General features: G+C 43.4%; 1 protein-coding gene across 1 annotated transcript in view; it reads right to left on the reverse strand.

Annotated features, from left to right (window-relative positions):
• Positions 1-19,301, reverse strand: part of LOC308336170 (noelin-3-like) — a gene marked incomplete at its 3' end in the record, with an annotated part of 24,177 nt that extends 4,876 nt beyond the window's left edge. Inside the window, exons 1-5 of the mRNA XM_080793457.1 lie at positions 19,219-19,301; positions 4,999-5,142; positions 4,097-4,252; positions 2,191-2,410; positions 643-749 (exon numbers count right to left, since the gene is read on the reverse strand). Coding sequence (XP_080649583.1) covers positions 643-749; positions 2,191-2,410; positions 4,097-4,252; positions 4,999-5,142; positions 19,219-19,290 — 699 coding nt within the window. The 5' untranslated portion in view covers positions 19,291-19,301. The remainder of the gene's footprint in view (positions 1-642; positions 750-2,190; positions 2,411-4,096; positions 4,253-4,998; positions 5,143-19,218) is intronic.
• Between the last annotated feature and the right edge of the window lie 251 nt (positions 19,302-19,552).

Below are 19,552 nucleotides of genomic sequence, written 5' to 3' on the forward strand. Positions count from 1 at the left end.
AGGGGAGACCAACCTAGTCCCCATATATGGGGGACAAGGGGAGACCAACCTAGTCCCCATATATGGGGGACAAGGGGAGAGCAACGGACTTGAACTCATGCTTCCTTCATGCCTGAGTGTCCAAGTTGAAAAATAGCAGTGACAAATAGCAGATCTACAAGCTCGTAGCTCGAGCTCGTAGCTCTATAGCTTGTAGATCTGCTATTGTTGAAAAATCGTGAAAATGTCATGGTGCAAAACTTTGAATATATAATCTTCCAGGGTGAACGTTTTGAACTCAAATCTTTACTTCCGGGTATCTTTACGTCGCGGCTCTGGGGGGGGGGGGTCCCTGGGGGTCCCTGGGGGAGGGGGGTCCCTGGGGATCCCTGGGGGTCCCTGGAACAACATATTTTCAGATGGGGGTCGGCGGCCAATTACATTTATTTCTTGACATGACAATGTTTGAGAACGACTGACACATAGAAACATAGGGTATTTCTATCTACTATCTTTCTATCTACTATCAGGATTCAGAAGGCATTAGTATATAGAATCTGATCTCAGGTCAGAATGGGGTTAATCAGACCAGTGTGTGTGTCCACAGTGGAAACCTGGTATGAATCTGATCTCAGGTCAGAATTGGTCGAGGCGATAACTCACCCGGTCGTTGCTGGTGGACGCCTGAGGGTCCGTCATCCACGCCCCAAACCGCGTCCCGGAGGTCTTTACGGTGACCGGGCCGGTGATCTTCATTAGTTTACCACACGCTGTTAAAACACACACACACACACACACACACACACACACACACACACACACACACACACACACACACATGCGCACGCGCGCGCGCACACACACACACACACACACACACACACACACACACACACACACACAAACAAAAGAAATGCAGCAATAAAAGACGTGCTCTATTAACCCTGTAAAAACCGGATTAATTTGTATACTTGCAAAAAAAGAGATTTCCACCTTACTACTATACTTTTTACAACTAGGACTTATCAGAGGAAATTATGTATTTATATTTTTTTAGGTCGTCCACTGATCCCTGGGTCGGCAGCAGTTCGATTCCCGGCTCCTCCTCCTCCTGTCCTACATGTGGAATTAAGTGTCCTTGGGCAAGAAGACACTGAAACCCACACTGCCTCCTCCTGTCCACATGTGGAAGTGTCCTTGGGGCAAGAAGACACTGAACCCCACACTGCCTCCTCCTGTCCACATGTGGAAGTGTCCTTGGGGCAAGAAGACACTGAACCCCACACTGCCTCCTCCTGTCCACATGTGGAAGTGTCCTTGGGGCAAGAAGACACTGAACCCCACACTGTCTCCAGTGAGGCGGTCGGTGTGAGCTCGCCACCGTCGGTGTGTGAATGTGTGACATAATATTCTCTTATGGGGGTCCCTCCCTGTATGGCATATCATCTTTTGTCAAATGGGGGTCCCGGGCTCATCAGTGGCAAATTTGTGGGTCCTTGAACATGAAACAGTTAAGGTGTCTTAACGTCTTGAAGCGTCTTAACTTAAAGTGCCTTTAAGATTTCTCAAAGCCAATTTCATGCCCGTGTCACCAGAGAGAGTTTGGTCGCCCTCTGTAAACGAAGAAAAAAAAACACACACACACACACACACACACAGGACTACATGTCTCAGTAAGACAGCCCTATCCACAAGGAGGAGCAGTGCACCAAAGTATTATGGGAATTGTAGTCCCGGAAGTAAGTGAGCCCAGTGTCCATGACATCAGAGACACTGTGCTCACTGCTACAATCTAAAATATCTAAAACCACATATTATTACACACACAAAGACCCCCAGGAAAGTGTTCTAAATCTTCTAAACGACATTAACATATATTTTTATGCAAAAAGCGTGAAATGTCCCTTTAACTTGCGCATGCAGCTGCGCAGCTAGTCAGTTGGTTTAGCACTCACTCAGCTTGTGCATGGAGCTGCAGTGCAGTCGGTTGGTTTACCACTCACTCAGCTTGTGCATAGAGCTGCAGCGCAGTCGGTTGGTTTACCACTCACTCAGCTTGCCCATGCAGCTGCAGCGCAGACAGCTGTTAATTGGTTTACCACTCACTTAGCTTGCGCATTTAGCTGCGCAGCCAGCTGTTGGTTAACCACTCACTTAACTTGCCCATGCAGCTGCAGCGCAGACGGACAGTCGGTTGGTTTTACCACTCACTTAGCTTGCCCATGCAGCTGCGCAGACGCGTGTCCAGGCGCAGCACGCGCTGGTACAGCGTGTCGTAGTCGGAGGCGCCCAGCTCGTCCCGGATGGCGGTCAGAACCGCCGACAGGTTGCGGACCTCCTCCTTGAAGCGGGAGATGACCGCCGCGTCCGTCTTGTACTGCTCCAGCACCGGGATCAGAGGCTTCAGCTCCTCCATCTTGTCCGTGAGCTCCTGGTGGCGGCGGGGACATGTGGATTAGTTAGATGTTTAACCCATTCTGACCTGAGATCAGATTCACATACGAGGTTTCCACTAGGACACACACTGGTCTGATTGACCCATTCTGACCTGAGATCAGATTCATACGAGGTTTCCACTAGGACACACACTGGTCTGATTATAACCCATTCTGACCTGAGATCAGATTCTAAAAATGTCAGTCGTTCTTCGATTTTTCCAAAATAGCAGACCTACAAGCTCGTAGCGCGCCACTCGGTGGCGCGCTATGAGCTTGTAGATCTGCTATTTTTCAATAGCTAAAGCATAACCTGGACTACAATTCCCATAATACGTTGGTGCACTGCTCCTCCTTGTGGATAGGGGGGAGGTCTGTCTTTACTTTACTGAGACCACAACATGTAGTCCAGGGAGTAAGTGAGCCCAGTGTCCATGACATCAGAGACACCGGGCTCACTGCTACAATCTAAAATATCTAAAACCAAATATTACACACATAAAGACCCCCTAGGAAAGTGTTCTAAAGCTCCTGTATGTCATTACCATATATTTCTTTAAGCAAAAAGGGTGAAGTGTCCCTTTAATTTGGTTCTTGAACTGTATCACGTTTTTTAATTGAGGAGAGTTACAATGTATCACGTGGGGTTTCAGCAGGATTATTATAGCCTGAAGTTTATTATCGCCAACCTGCCATAAAATGTAATTAGCTAAATGTACATTATTTATGCTGCAATAATAAAAGAAATAAAAATAAATCCTTGTAGGAAATAAAAGCAGACTCTTTAAAAAGCAAAGCTTTCTGGATCAGGGCCAGTGGTGGAAAACATTTTTTGTACTTACTTGTAAGTAAAAGTATCAATACTGATATATAGAAATACTCTGATAAAGGTTCAAGTCTGAATATTAAGAAATGTGCTTGAGTAAAAGTACCAAAAGTATTGGTATTTGAAAATAGACGATCGGCGGTTATTTTATATAAGAGTAAAGGTGGTGCTTCTCGTTTAATGCGTGGGGCTCACTTCTGTTAGTCGCGGGTGCTCTTTATAGTCTGAGTCTGTTTGTTGTCTCAATGACTACTCTGCACCGTCGTACGGTAGCTTCTGTTCACTGACTGTGGGCGCGTTCGGAAATACCACACCGGAGCACACTCCTATTAGTTTGCATTACACAGTGGGCTCAGTGCGCTATTTTCGAACGCGCCCTGTGTGTGCCTGCGAGAGACCTTTTCTTTTCTTCCTTTTCTGATGGTACGTTGAATGCGCCTCGGAAACACAGGATAGGGTGAAATTTACCATGAAAAAATGGTGCGCAACCACGGATTTTACCGATGAAAGCACTCCGCGAACGATGCATCGAGATTTCACCCGTCAACTTTACCGATACACAGTGAATGAACCGATTCACTCGCATCGCGCACGTCATAATCGATGTGTATCGATACGTATCGATTATTTTCCACATACCTAGTGCACACACGCACGCACGCACGCACGCACACACACGCACGCACGCACACGTGCACACACACACACACACACACACACACACACACACACACACACACACACACACACACACACACACACACACACACACACACACACACACACACACACACACACACACACACACACACACACACACACACACACACACACACACACACACACGCACGCATACCTGGAAGTTCCTAGCCATGGTGGTCTTCCTGTCGTCCTCGATCTGCCTGAACTTTGACCTGAGGCCTTTCATCTGGTTCTCCATCTTGATGACGTACTGGAAGTCTCTCTGGGTACGCAGGTTGAGAACCTCGATGCTCTGGGACATGTTCTGCACCTGGGGGACGGGGGGCGGGGGGGGGACTTGATTAATTGAGTATTCAAAAAAAGGTATGCCACGATGGAAACGAGCCCCTCCCTGCATGGGGCTTTTTGTGTCGTCTGTGTGTGTGTGTTCTGTGTGTGTGTGTTCTGTGTGTGTGTGTGTTGTCTGTGTGTGTGTTGTCTGTGTGTGTGTGTTGTCTGTGTGTGTGTTGTCTGTGTGTGTTATCTGTGTGTGTGTGTGTGTTGTCTGTGTGTGTGTTGTCTGTGTGTGTCTTGTCTGTGTGTTTGTTGTCTGTGTGTGTGTTATCTGTTTTGTGTGTTGTCTGTGTGTGTGTTATCTGTTTTGTGTTATCTGTTTTGTGTAATTCGACTGTACAGTTACGGTTGAACAGAAAATGCATTTTCAGAAACTGAAACTGAAACACCTCATTGTATCGTGATAGAGAACGCAGTCAGGGACGCAGATTAAACACGTGGATTCATGTCTAATAATATAAAGGGGAAGAAGATGGTACAGTAATGTACACAATGATCCGTGTAAAGCCATCAGAAGGCGATAAGATAAGATGTGCCGTTTGCTTTTCCATGCTGGATCTCTCAAGCCAATTTCATGCCTGTGTCACCGGAGAGTTTGCCCTCTGCGTGTACACAGATATACTGGAGGCACGCCTCTGTAGCCTGTCTGCTGTGTGTGTGTGTGTGTGTGTGTGTGTGTGTGTGTGTGTGTGTGTGTGTGTGTGTGTGTGTGCGTGCGCATACCTTCTCCAGCAGCTGTCTCAGCTGTCTGCTCTTGGCGTCTCTGGAGCAGAGCGTCTGCTCCGGCGCCACCACGGTGCAGATGCAGCGGCCGTCTGCGTCCTGCGCTGAGCTGTACACCTGCCAGCCCTCCTTAGGACCGATGGTCTGCACGCACGCACACACACACACACACACGCACACGCACACACACACACACACACGCACACGCACACACAGTTTAGCCTTTAAACCATTTAGACTTGGCGTCAAAAAATAAATAAAAAAGTTCCCTCTGAAAGAATATATATATATATATATATATATATATATATATATATATATATATATACCTATTCAAAGATTTGTGCCGCAATTTTACGATTTTTCCAAAAGAAATAGCAGACCTACACGTTCATAGCGCGCCACTCGGTCGCGCGCTATGAACGTGTAGGTCTGCTAGAACTGCTTCAAACGCCAAAAAGGGGTTCCCGCCCAAAATGGGTTAAATATAAGCATTGTGATAAAGACAGAATGCTTTCTCACTTTTCCTCTTGAGCCACACATGTTTAATTGTTTTTCATCTTCTGTTTGGCATAACCTCATTTCATACTCAGTATTCCCACATGTCAGTATTCAGTCATTATCCAACAGTTTGCTGTTTAACTATGCCGGCTAAGTTAGCAATCAGTTGATCTTGACTTCTACCGTTTTATATGCATATATTCATTCATTTCATTTCATCATTTGGACAGAGACAATTGGTTGGTCAAACATGCTTTTATTCCTTTCAAAGTCCAACAGTTTGACAACATAGTAATGATAACTCAAAACACCCACTACTCACACCATCCTCATTTCCTGGTCAAAGTTTCACAAAAGAGTCACTACTGAATCCACTGCTCCTTTTATAGGTGGAGGATTCAATTGGGTTGCACCATGTTGCAGGGGTGCATGGGTCTGGTAATACATACTATTTAGTATGGTTACAACGAGACGGGTTGTTTAAAACCTGGTTGTTAATTATTTTAGGATTGACAAGTATACTGTAAATGTTTTGAAATGTTTTCTTGGTTACATGTTCACTAGTTGTGTAAGTGAATGTTTTGGGGAAACCTGTCTCTAGACAGATGGTACGGGCCACTAGTGAGAGGCCTGAGTTTGAGTTGTGCATGTAGTCAGTCCATGGTGAGACATGGGGAGAGGGGGCACAATGCGGGAAGCTCTGCCCTATAGGACAGTGTAGGGACTGGTAATGTCCACACTGGAGGCTTGAATTTAAGCTTGTCATTTAATTTTGTTAATTGCATTTTATTTGAAAGTTATATTTTATTTTTGTGAAGTATTTTTTCCTGAGGCTTTTTTTTTGGAACATTATTTTTGGAAACCTTTGAAATAAACCTTTGGCAACGATGGAGATCTTTTGGTATGTCATTTTTCTGTGCACCTAGCCCTCATCAAACGGACTCATTCAAGACGTATAAGGAATGCCTCTTCCAGGCTGTGGTCAAATTTGTACATGCCAGTTCCAAAATGGTCAAAGCGCGCGCGCACGCACGCACGCACGCACGCACGCACGCACGCACGCACGCACCCCCAAAATAAGTGACTATACAGTCTAACAGCAGGGTTCCCCAATTAGCGGCCCGTGGGCAATCTGCGGCCCGCGAAGCGCTCCCCCTTTTTTTTTATTTTAGGGGGTCCCAGATATAAATGGCATTAAATGGGGGTCCGTAGCCTCTGCATGTCAAACTGGGGGTCCTTTTCAAATGGGCAAAAGACCTCGACCTCGCGCGTGCCGACTCGGCCCCCCAGACCTGGTACCGTATAATCAAAATATGGCCCTTGAGGTAAATTCATTGGGGAAACCTGGTCTAGGGGCCACATGAGCGTTGGACATTTCAAAATGGCTGATCTGCAAGATCACAACGCACCACGGTGTGACGCATTGTGAGCTCGTCAATTCAATTCAATTTTAAAATGTAATTGGATGAAAAATGAATATATACGTATTTCATAATAACAAAGGTTATGTTTGACCAGCTGTTTTAAACAAAACAACAGTAGGATTGAACCACCCGATCACCCCCTACGGAGAGACTAGAGAATGAATGGATTTATTTGTAGCATTCCTATAATTATGCTAATCGTTGATGACCAGCTCCCTAATGCTCTGTCCACAGGGAGCCCTCCAACGATTGGCTTAGGAACGCAACTAAATAAAACTAGTTATTGGGGGGGGGGGGGGGGGTGACTTGGAATTAAATCCCTTTACCATAACGCATTCTGGACGGGAACCCCTTTTGGTGTTTTTAAGCATGTTGTACTTTTAGATATTAAAAAAATAGCAGATCTACAGTACAAGCTTGTAGATCTGCTATATTATATATGCTTTTTGAAAAACCGCGAAAAATGTGGCTTGTAGATCTATTTTTGAAAAAAAAATCTGCTATTTTTTTTAAATCGTGAAAATGTGGCATGAATCTTTTGAATATATATTCTTTCAGAGTGAACATTTTTTTAACACAATTCTTTGATTATGGGGAAGAAGGGGGGGGGGTCCCTGGAACAACGTATTTTCAGAGTTACATTATATTTTAGGGAGATCCTTGACATGAAAAGGTTTGAGAACGACCGATACAGAAACATAGGGTTTTAACCCTGTGAGAACGACCGATACAGAAACATAGGGTTTTGCAGAAACCCGTCAGGGATTCAGAAGATATTTGTAGTAGAATCTGTTCTCTGCAGGTTTAGGATAAAAGCTGTGCTGCCAGCCAGCCAGCCAGCCAGCGTGCACAACTTACTTATTTTATATTTATTCAGAAGGAAAAAAGCACCTAAACGGATGATTTATTGTGAGTTCATCAATCAAAACTGTCCGAATAAAAAATAGCTATACGAGAGGGGAGGGGAGGGACGTGGGATGAATACACATGGAGGGGGGGAGGGGGGGGGGGGGGGCTGTAAACCAATGACCAGCCTCCCTAAACTATTGGTGTTTTAACACATTTTAGGCCCGACGTCGAAAGTCTAAATCCTGACAGTTTTCTGAAATACCTTATGATTCTAGATGAGTGGTGCTCAATATTAAATACCGTATGATTGTAGATGAGTGGTGCTCAATATTAAATACCTTATGATTCTAGATGAGTGGTGCTCAATATTAAATACCTTATGATTCTAGATGAGTGGTGCTCAATAGTTCACGTCAAGAAACTGTATATGTAATTGGCCACCGACCCCCATCTGAAAATATGTTGTTCCTGCAGTGAGATTTTAGTTAAGAAAAACGTTCGCTGTGAAAGAATATATATTCAAAGATTTGAGAGACAATAAAACATACTCTCTCCCCATGCCTTCGGCCTGGTGGAGACAACTAAACATACTCTCTCCCCGTGCCTTCGGCCTGGTGGAGACAACTAAACATACTCTCTCCCCATCCCTTCAACCTGGTGGAGACAACTAAACATACTCTCTCCCCGTGCCTTCGGCCTGGTGGAGACAACTAAACATACTCTCTCCCCATCCCTTCAACCTGGTGGAGACAACTAAACATACTCTCTCCCCGTGCCTTCAACCTGGTGGAGACAACTAAACATACTCTCTCCCCGTGCCTTCGGCCTGGTGGAGACAACTAAACATACTCTCTCCCCATGCCTTCAGCCTGGTGGAGACAACTAAACATACTCTCTCCCCATGCCTTCGGCCTGGTGGAGACAATAAAACATACTCTCTCCCCATGCCTTCGGCCTGGTGGAGACAACTAAACATACTCTCTCGTATGAATCTGATCTCAGGTCAGAATGTGTTAAAGCACAAAAACCTGCTGACTGCATTTATTCCACATTGCTCTCTGTGGCCCTTCTAAGGGTTCAGCGCTGGGAGCCCAGCGGCTTCAGGAGAGATTAACCCATTTAGGCCTGACGTCGAACTTAAAAAAATATGTTTTCTACATTCTGACAGTTTTCTGAAATACCTCATGTTTCTATAGGCCTATATTATCACTCAATATTTCATGTCAAGGACTCCACAAATTATATAGTAACTGGCCGCCGACCCCCCATCTGAATATATGTTGTTCTGCAGGGACCCCCCTTCTGAATATGTGTTGTTCCAGAGGACCCTCCATCTGAATATATGTTGTTCCAGGGACCCCCCATCTGAATATATGTTGTTCCAGGGACCCCCCATCTGAATATATGTTGTTCCAGAGGACCCCCCATCTGAATATATGTTGTTCCAGGGACCCCCCATCTGAATATATGTTGTTCCAGGGACCCCCCATCTGAATATATGTTGTTCCAGGGACCCCCCATCTGAATATATGTTGTTCCAGGGACCCCCCATCTGAATATATGTTGTTCTGCAGGGACCCCCCATCTGAATATATGTTGTTCCAGGGACCCCGCATCTGAATATATGTTGTTCCAGAGGACCCCCCTTCTGAATATATGTTGTTCCAGGGACCCCCCATCTGAATATATGTTGTTACAGGGACCCCCCATCTGAATATATGTTGTTACAGGGACCCCCCATCTGAATATATGTTGTTCCAGGGACCCCCCATCTGAATATATGTTGTTCCAGGGACCCCCCATCTGAATATATGTTGTTCCAGAGGACCCCCATCTGAATATATGTTGTTCTGCAGGGACCCCCCATCTGAATATATGTTGTTCCAGAGGACCCCCCATCTGAATATATGTTGTTCCAGGGACCCCCCATCTGAATATGTGTTGTTCCAGGGACCCCCCATCTGAATATGTGTTGTTCCAGGGACCCCCCCATCTGAATATGTGTTGTTCCAGGGACCCCCCATCTGAATATGTGTTGTTCCAGGGACCCCCCCATCTGAATATGTGTTGTTCCAGAGGACCCTCCATCTGAATATATGTTGTTCTGCAGGGACCCCCCATTTGAATATATGTTGTTCCAGGGACCCCCCATCTGAATATATGTTGTTCCAGGGACCCCCCATCTGAATATATGTTGTTCCAGGGACCCACCATCTGAATATATGTTGTTCCAGGGACCCCCCATCTGAATATATGTTGTTCTGCAGGGACCCCCCATCTGAATATATGTTGTTCTGCAGGGACCCCCCTTCTGAATATGTGTTGTTCCAGGGACCCCCCATCTGAATATATGTTGTTCTGCAGGGACCCCCCATCTGAATATATGTTGTTCCAGGGGACCCCCCCATCTGAATATATGTTGTTCCAGAGGACCCTCCAGAAAGCAAAGATTCGAGTTAAAATCAGTCGCTCTGAAAGAACAGTCCATGGTTCGTGCCACATCTTCACGACTTTTCAAGCAGAACCTACGTAAGCGCGCCACTCGGTGGCGCGCTTACGAGCTTGTATAGGTCTGCTATTTTTCAATAGCTAAAGTATATAACATAATGCTTATAGTTAAAAACACAAAAAGGGGTTCCCGCCCAAAATGGGTTAAATTCACCGAGGCCAGCCACCTCTCTGTGGCTCTCCTGACCCCGGCCTGAGATGGAACAGATAATTCTGCACATTTTGTTATACGATCTACGTGCGGTGCGTGTGTGTGTGTGTGTGTGTGTGTGTGTGTGTGTGTGTGTGTGTGTGTGTGTGTGTGTGTGTGTGTGTGTGTGTCTCCTCTGCCCATTTAGTGCGTGCTGGGACCAGTATTTGGTGGTGGAACGTACAGTAACTAAATACATTTACTCAACTACTGTTCTTCCCGAGACCAGATTCTACTAAAATGTCTTGAAACATGAGAAACCCTCATGTTTCTACTAAACCCCAGCGTTTAGGTTATAAACAGTTTTAAACACATAATTTGTAACACTTTTTAAACGTGTCACAGTGTTTAGATTATAAACAGAAGAACATGTTTAATCGCCTGTAACACTTTTTAAACACATAAACGTGTTTAGTTTTTACAATCAAAGTCAGTCATATTATATATAGGTGTTTAGAATTTGAACACTAGGTGTTCTCGTGAGGCGTTCTGAGTGAACTCGTGTTCTACTGTATTGTATGAACATTAATAAACACTTTTACTGATATCCAGGAGGTCTGTGTATCATTATGATAGAGACACCATGCTGTTGCTATGAGAGAGAGAGAGAGAGAGAGAGAGAGAGAGAGAGGTAATTACTCCATACAACACTATTATGGTAGTCAGGAATCATTCATCCATAAATGGGAGGGGGGTGGAGGGGGGGGGGGGGGGGGGGGGGTACCATTAAACCGAAGACAAGTCATTGTAACTATGGTAATAATAACCTCTATATGTGGTGATAAGTGAGTTTGAAAGTGTCTCATAATTAGAGAGAGAGAGAGAGAGAGAGAGAGAGAGAGAGAGAGAGAGAGAGAGAGAGAGCGAGAGAGAGAGAGAGAGAGAGAGAATACCGTAATTACCGCATTGTGCCGAGTACAAGACGACACCCATTAACCCATTCTGACCTGAGATCAGATTCACACGAGGTTTCCACTACTGGGAAACACACTAGGTCTGATTAACCTCATTCTGACCCGAGATCAGATTCTACACAAATGTCAGTCATTCTTCGATTTTTCAACAAAATAGCAGAACTACAAGCTCGTAGCGCGCCACTCGGTGGCGCGCTACGAGCTTGTAGATCTGCTATTTTTCAATAGCTAAAGCATAACATGATGCTATAACACCAAAACGGGTTCCCGTTCAGAATGGGTTAAGACTAATTTGTGGGGAAAAAAGAACATTGGATGTCAAATAGACCATTTCCATATAGTCTTACACATTCAGGCCAATACAGGGTGTGTGCAGCAGAAGTGTTGTTTTCCTCGACTAAAACTAAGACGAAAAATATATTGACAATTTTGTCAACGAATTTTAAAAAATAGACTAAAAATGTTACGTATAGGTGGACTATATACAGTGGACAAGAGATCGCCCCTAAACTAAATGGAAGATGTCATCCTAATAATAATAATAATAATAATATGATGCTAGCTGGAAGGAGAGAAAACATAACAAATGGTGAATGGTGCATTTATATAGCGCCTTTAAAGGAGAATTCCATGCTAGAATGCTTTCTTATCTTTCTTACATTTCTTTGTAGTCGTTACGTCCCCACCAAAGAGGTCCAGGTGTTTTTTTCGTGCAAAAGCTCCTTATTGGCTATTTCCCCTACCATAAGCCCTCAATGAATTGCATTGCATTGCATGAGAATTGAATGGGGCTATGGGGTGTTATGCTAGTTCGCTTATTTCCATCTAAAGAAGTAGTAAAGTGTGCCGCTTGGGATATTATTTACATTATGAAGAGAGGATATATACAAAGAAATTATAATTTTGAGCGATGGAAATAAGCGAATTAGCACAACACCCCATAGCCCCCATTCAATTCCCACTCAATTCAATGCAATTCATTTAGGGCTTATGGTAGGGCAAATAGCCAATAAGGAGCTTTTGCACAAAATAACACCTGGACCTCTTTGGTCAAAGAAAGGTAAGAAAGCCTTTTAGTATGGAACTATCCTTTAACCAAGGCGCTTTACATGTGTGCATTACATGCACCCACTCATAGACCAACCAGCACATCGGGAGCAATGTGGGGTTCAGTGTCTTGCCCAAGGACACTTCGACATGTAGGACCGAAGGAGGAGGAGCCGGGATTCGAACCGCCGACCCACAGGGATCATTGGACGACCTGCTCTATACCTCCTGAGCCACAGTAGCAGTCACAGTATACAAATCTTTGTAAGTTTAGCGGAAAACATGTGTGTGTGTGTGTGTGTGTGTGTGTGTGTGTGTGTGTGCACGTGCGTGTGCACCTGTGTGCGTGTGCACGTGCGTGCGTGCGTGCGTGCCTTGCCTTGCCATTCGTTATAATTAGGGGCCTCGTGTCAGTGACAGCTACAGGCATGTTGTGGAACAGAGCCTCTTCTCATCTGTACAGCGGCGGAAAGAATACTCACATTTTGTATACTTGAGTAAAAGTATCAATACTGCAATGTAGAAATACTCTGTTATATAAGTATACTGTAAATGGCCAGAATTCAGAAATAACTTAACCCATTCAGACCTGAGGACGAAAGTCTTCTAAATCCTGACAGTTTTCTGGGAAAAAAAACCCTATGTTTCTAATGTCAGTCGTTCTCAAACATTTTCATGTCAAGGACCCGCAAAAATATATGTAATTAATTGGCCCCCCATCTGAAAATATGTAGTTCCAGGGACCCCCCCCCCCCCCCCCACAGAAGCAAAGATTAGAGTTAAAAACGCTCACTCTGAAAGAATATATATTCAAAGATTTGTGCCACATTTTGACGATTGTTCAAAAACAGCAGACCTACAAGCTCATAGCGCGGCACCGAGTGCCGCGCTATGAGCTTGTAGATCTGCTTGTATATATCCTCGGTGGCGCTCCTATGAGCTTGTAGATCTACTTGTATATAGATCCTCGGTGGCGCTCCTATGAGCTTGCAGATCCTCGGGGCTATAATCAGTGTAAATGTGGGGGTCCCTGACATTACAAAGCAATGAGCCAGTGTTACTGTATATACTGTACATAATCTCACACTGCCCGCCCGGCCGGCCGCTCATTGTCTGGTGCGTCTGTGATCGATCGCATCCCTGCCGAGGGTGTGTGTGTGACCTGTGATCCAATTAGTAATCATTAAACACCAACACCTCTCTCTCTCTCTCTCTCTCTCTCTCATGATGAGGATGATCAGTCCAACCAACACCTCTCTCTCTCTCTCTCTCTCTCTCTCTCTCTCTCTCTCTCTCTCTCTGTCCAACCAACTCTATCAAAATACATGCCTGGGCCTGGTGTCTGCGCGTCGTCATGAAAAGGGGCGGGACTGCGACGCTCTACTACTTATCTTATTACTACTAGTACTATTACTACCTACTAGTACAACAATGGGATGTGTGTGTGTGTGTGTGCGTGTGTGTGCGCGTGTGCGTGTGCGTGTGCGTGTGTGTGTGTGTGTGTGTGTGTCTGCTAAATGCCTAAACTGTAAATTGTGGCCACTTGTGGCCCAAATGTGCTGACCTCATCACATTTGTGAAGACGGCTGTGGCCGTTTTCAGCCCAAGGAGTGTTTTTTCATGGTGCAAAACGAATGCTTCAGAATTTATTCAGAATCACGAATAACCCCTAGTGTGTTCTATGCTACTTGAAGCATGATTAAAATTTAAATGTTTGCCTTATAGGTGTTCAAAGGAACCAACGTTCAACCCCTAAATGATCCAAAAGTATAATAAACATGTTTTAAATGTGTTATTTGGATGACCCTAAGGATCATAAAAAAAACCTTTGAACGATTATTATTGAACGATTTATTTTGTTATTAGTGGACAGCTCCAACGGACACATATTCAGCACCACCAGGTTAGTGGACAGCTCCACATAGCATATTCAGCACCCCCGGGTTAGTGGACAGCTCCACGGACACATATTCAGCACCCCCGGGTTAGTGGACAGCTCCACATAGCATATTCAGCACCACCGTGGGAGTGGACAGCTCCACATAGCATATTCAGCACCACCAGGTTAGTGGAAAGCTCCACATAGCATATTCAGCACCACCAGGTTAGTGGACAGCTCCACGGACACATATTCAGCACCCCCAGGTTAGTGGACGCTAATTTACATAATATTCAATTATTAATCAATGCTAGAACGTTCAGCCACGACACGATTATGACATTATGCATATTCAATATTTCAACATATATAGCCACACGTATAAAACGTATAAAGTAGGCGCCATGACATGTTATGAAGTTAGACAGACACAAGACCCCCAAATCATCTCCTGCATGCATAATAATTGTATTCATATCACTTGAATAGCCGATACATGTTAATACAATAATCTATAGTGGGCTAATAGTGTATTTCCTCGGTTTTTCGTTGTTTTGGTTGTTTTGGCTGCAAAATGGTCAGTTGTGTTGCATATTTTTGTTATTCATGTCCTCACTGTATTGCATTACTGCTTGTTTTTCAATGTCGTTGCCTTGCTTTTCTTTTATTCTACATTTTTCTGTAAAGCACTTTGAGCTGCATTTCATGTCATGAAAGGTGCTATACAAATAAAGTGTTATTATTATTATTATGATTATACATATACAAAATAATCAGATTTTTACGTCCATGCTGTCCTGGAAAACACCGTATGGTTTATAATTATGCAGACAATTCCACAACAAACAAACACACTAGTTGACCTCATATCTTGTTAATGCGACACATCATGAACTACAACTAATTCCATGCAGATCCGTCATTATAGATTATGGGGAAAAAGATGACATGCATGCATGCAGGTGTGTGTGTGTGTGTGTGTGTGTGTGTGTGTGTGTGTGTGTGTGTGTGTGTGTGTGTGTGTGTGTGTGTGTGTGTGTGTGTATATATAAATAAGGCCACCAGTAAAAAAAAACTAAAAAAAGAATAATCAAAATAATAGTATATCACCCATTCTTGAGATAAGGGACAAAACCTTTTTCAAACTGGATTTTTTTTTTTTTTAAGATACATTCAAATCAAATAGATGTATTTGTAGACACAGGTCTCAACTACCAATCTTGAGAAGGAACAGGTTTTTCGCATAACATTTCTTTCTAAAATGGGACATTTATGCACTTAATACCTGATTCATGTCAACTCCGTCAGACACACTAAAATCCCTTTTAATTGAATTTTATCATTTCAACAATAATATAAAGTCCTCAGTTATCTTATAATGGCTTTCAGTAATCAAGTTAAGTAATACAAATCTTTTAATATTATTTTGTTCCAATATCACACTATTATGAAATATCCAATTTCTCAAAACCGTCATTTCAACCTTTATTTTCAATATTATAACATGAAAACCATGTAAAAAAAAGAAAAAATCATCATTACGTATCATTTCAGTTGGTGTTTCAATACATAAGCACAAAAGATTTGACAGCAAATTTTCTATTTCTTTGGAAATTAACAAAAACATCACGGGACGAACGTCTGACGGAGTTGACGAACATCTGACGGAGTTGACAAGTTTAACTGATTTAGGTTCTAGACCACCTAGGATCTTGATTCTGGTGACTAATCCCACATTTTCAAGGATGAGGAATACAGTGGTACTATTTAGATTTGCCCTGTGAACATGGCAGCCATTTTTCAAAATGGCCGCCAACTTTCTGTTATTTCCCAATAACTCAAGTTCTACACCACCTAGGATCTTGATTCTGGTGACTAATCATACATTTTCAAGGATGTGGGATACATTGGTACTATTTAGATTTGTCCTGTGACCACTGACCATGGTAGACATTTTTCAAAATGGCCGCCAACTTTCTGTTATTTCCCAATAACTCAAGTTCTACACCACCTAGGATCTTGATTCTGGTGACTAATCATACATTTTCAAGGGTGAGGAATACAGTTGTACTATTTAGATTTATCCTGTGACCATGGATGGTAGACATTTTCAAAAATGGTGGACCTGCTATTATTTTACCAATTTACTCAGGGAATATTATCAGAATAATATAAAATCTGTGAATACATTTCTTACCAAGAATTTTCTTCACCAATGTTTGTAAAGGTGTCTACTAACATATCCCACATTGGTTTCTATTTGACCACCCTATGGGCATGTTTGACAGCTGCTGAAAGTTGGGTACCATCAACAACCAATATAAGGCTAAATGTTCTAAATTTCATTATGCTTTAAGTAGCATGTGGCATGTCAAACTAGGGGCTTTTCATGATTCTGGATCCATTCCAAGCATTAGTTTTGCACAAAAAACACTACGTTGGCTAAAAACGGCCATAGCCATCATCACAGATGTGATGAGGTCAGCACATGTCGGCACATTTGGGCAAGTGGCTATGGCCAAACTAGGGGGTCTATGGCCAAACTAGGGGTCAAACTCCTTGGGCTAAATTCGGTGAGGTGAACAGTGAGCAGTGAACAGTGAGGGAAAGACTGAAGACAGAAGATTTGGCTTCAGGACCATCAGGCAGGATGTGCAGACACTGAAGGCATCAGTGTCTTTCTCTGTGTCCCCAGCATGTCAACCAAAGCAATGTTACCAAATCAAAGGAGCCTTCACCTCATGTCACCTGGGGCTGGGTGAGCAATCGTATCCTGTATCTAAACTCACAACTAAATACAGACACTTGGCCAGACTGCAGTTTGAAAGGGTCAAACCCCTCATCCTGATTGGGGAAGACCACCCCACCTAATCACACCAACCGAAGAAGTGAGGTTGGGGCCTCCAGGTGGGCCAGCAGCCATCTGCACAAAGACTGGGCTGGACCCTGCAGGAAAGCAATCTCCAGCCAAGACAATGTAAGTTGACTATAACAGAGCCCCAGAACACAGAGCTCAGGAGAAGGATGGAGAAACACTGGCAGGAGGCCACCAAGATACAATGCCCCAGAGACCCAGAGTGTGCCACCACTGGCAGTAAGGAGATCAACTGCTGCAGCAAAGATGTCATGAAAGGCAAGTCTCCACCAAAAAAAACCCTGAACCTAATCGGGGTGTCAAGAGACCAAAGTTTCTCCCCCACAGTTCCCTGCAGTGGCCAGTGAAGTCAAACTGTGCATCTGTACCTGAAAGGGGCAAGTCAAAGGCCAGAAAGCCCACCTCCTTTTAATGTCCTGTCAGTAGAAACTCAACCTGCACCTGAAATAAGCCCTTACCTCTCCCAGAGAAAGTTCATCCTTGAAAATGTAATGATTAGTCGCCAGAATCAAGATCCTTGGTGGTCTAAAACTTGAGTTATTGGTAAAATAACAGCAGGTTGGTGGTCATTTTGAAAAACAATGGCTGCCATGGTCACAGGACAAATCTAAATAGTACCACTGTATTTCTCATCTTTTAAAATGTATGATTAGTCGCCAAAATCAAGATCCTAGGTGGTCTAAAACTTGAGTTATTGTAAAATAACAGCAGGTGGCGGCCATTTTGAAAAAGAAAATGGCTGCTATGGTCACAGGACAAATCTAAATATTACCAATGTACCCCACATCCTTGAAAATGTATGATTAGTCACCAGAATCAAGATCCTAGGTGGTGTAGAACTTGAGTTATTGTAAAATAACAGCAGGTGGCGGCCATTTTGAAAAATGGCTGCCATGGTCACAGGGAAAGTCTAAATTGTACCACTGTATCCCTCATCCTTGAAAATGAGGTCTTAGTCACCAGAATCAAGATCCTAGGTGGTGTAGAACTTGAGTTATTGTAAAATAACATCAGGTGGCGGCTCTTTTATAATATGGCTGCCATGGTCACCACGAGACAAATCTGTGATGGCCCCATAGCCAAAAATGTTCCTTAAGGCATGCTCTAACTGTGTGCCAAATTAGAATACTGCCCATTATTCAAAAACAATAATTTTATTGTTTTAGGAACACTTTTGTCAACTCCGTCAGATACACGTCAACTCCGTCAGACACAAAATCTGACGGAGTTGACGTCTGACGGAGTTGACAAAATGGCATTTGTTTTCATCTTAACCCTCTTTAGTACAATGTAGCCATTTTGTTTTTGCTTAATTTTGTTAGCTAAACTTAACCCCTAAACTAAAATAATAAACATTATTTTGGAATTCTTAACAAAGATCATAATAATGTCCTGACGGAGTTGACATGTAAAAGCTGTGACCACATTGTTATCAACATTGTTTGTTTAAAATATCAAACAATTGAATGCTTGTCAGACCAGGTACTCCACTGTTGCAACAAATATAAATGGGACTTGGAAAAGGAGTCTTCAGGCTAAATCTGTCGACAATATTTTCTGATTAATTTAAGACTTTTAAAAAAACCTGACGGAGTTGACGGAGACGTGGGACGAACATTTGATATGAGATATTTAATAGAAAATATAAATTAAAATTAACTGTGTATATTATTTGCTATGTTGTTGACAATCTACTTTAATTTAGTATGTATATTTATGTGATTGTGACAGTATTAGACACTTTTTTGGCAGTTTGAAATTGTGGCCACTTGCTGGGGACAGGCTAAATACAGGCCTTTTTGGGTACAGGGCCTGCTTTTAACTAATTCAGATGGAATATGAAAACAATTATAATGAAATTAAGGGCATAATAATACACAACTGTATTACACTTAACTTTGCAAGTGCTTTTATTTTTATGAATTAATTTATTTTTTACATAAAATAAGGCTCTTATGTGTGGGACATGTTTTTTCCACTTTTGTCCCTCATCTCAAGAATGAGTGATATATAGATGATATAAATGGACTCACCAGTGACGGATATAATCCGAAAACGGTGAGCGAGATCACGGCGGGGTACAGGACGCTCAACAGGAGCCTCATGGTGGAGGCTCTGGTCTGGGGTCTCTCTTCTCTCTGTGTGTCAGTCTGAAAGAGGCATGGAGGAGGCTCTGGTCTGGGGTCTCTCTTCTCTCTGTGTGTCAGTCTGAAAGAGGCATGGAGGAGGCTCTGGTCTGGGGTCTCTCTTCTCTCTGTGTGTCAGTCTGAAAGAGGCATGGAGGAGGCTCTGGTCTCTGTGTCAGTCTGAAAGAGGCATGGAGGAGGCTCTGGTCTCTGTGTGTCAGTCTGAAAGAGGCATGGAGGA

Source organism: Protomyctophum bolini, assembly GCF_963924005.1.
Source record: "Protomyctophum bolini genome assembly, chromosome: 21".
In the NCBI taxonomy this organism is placed as follows: domain Eukaryota; kingdom Metazoa; phylum Chordata; class Actinopteri; order Myctophiformes; family Myctophidae; genus Protomyctophum; species Protomyctophum bolini.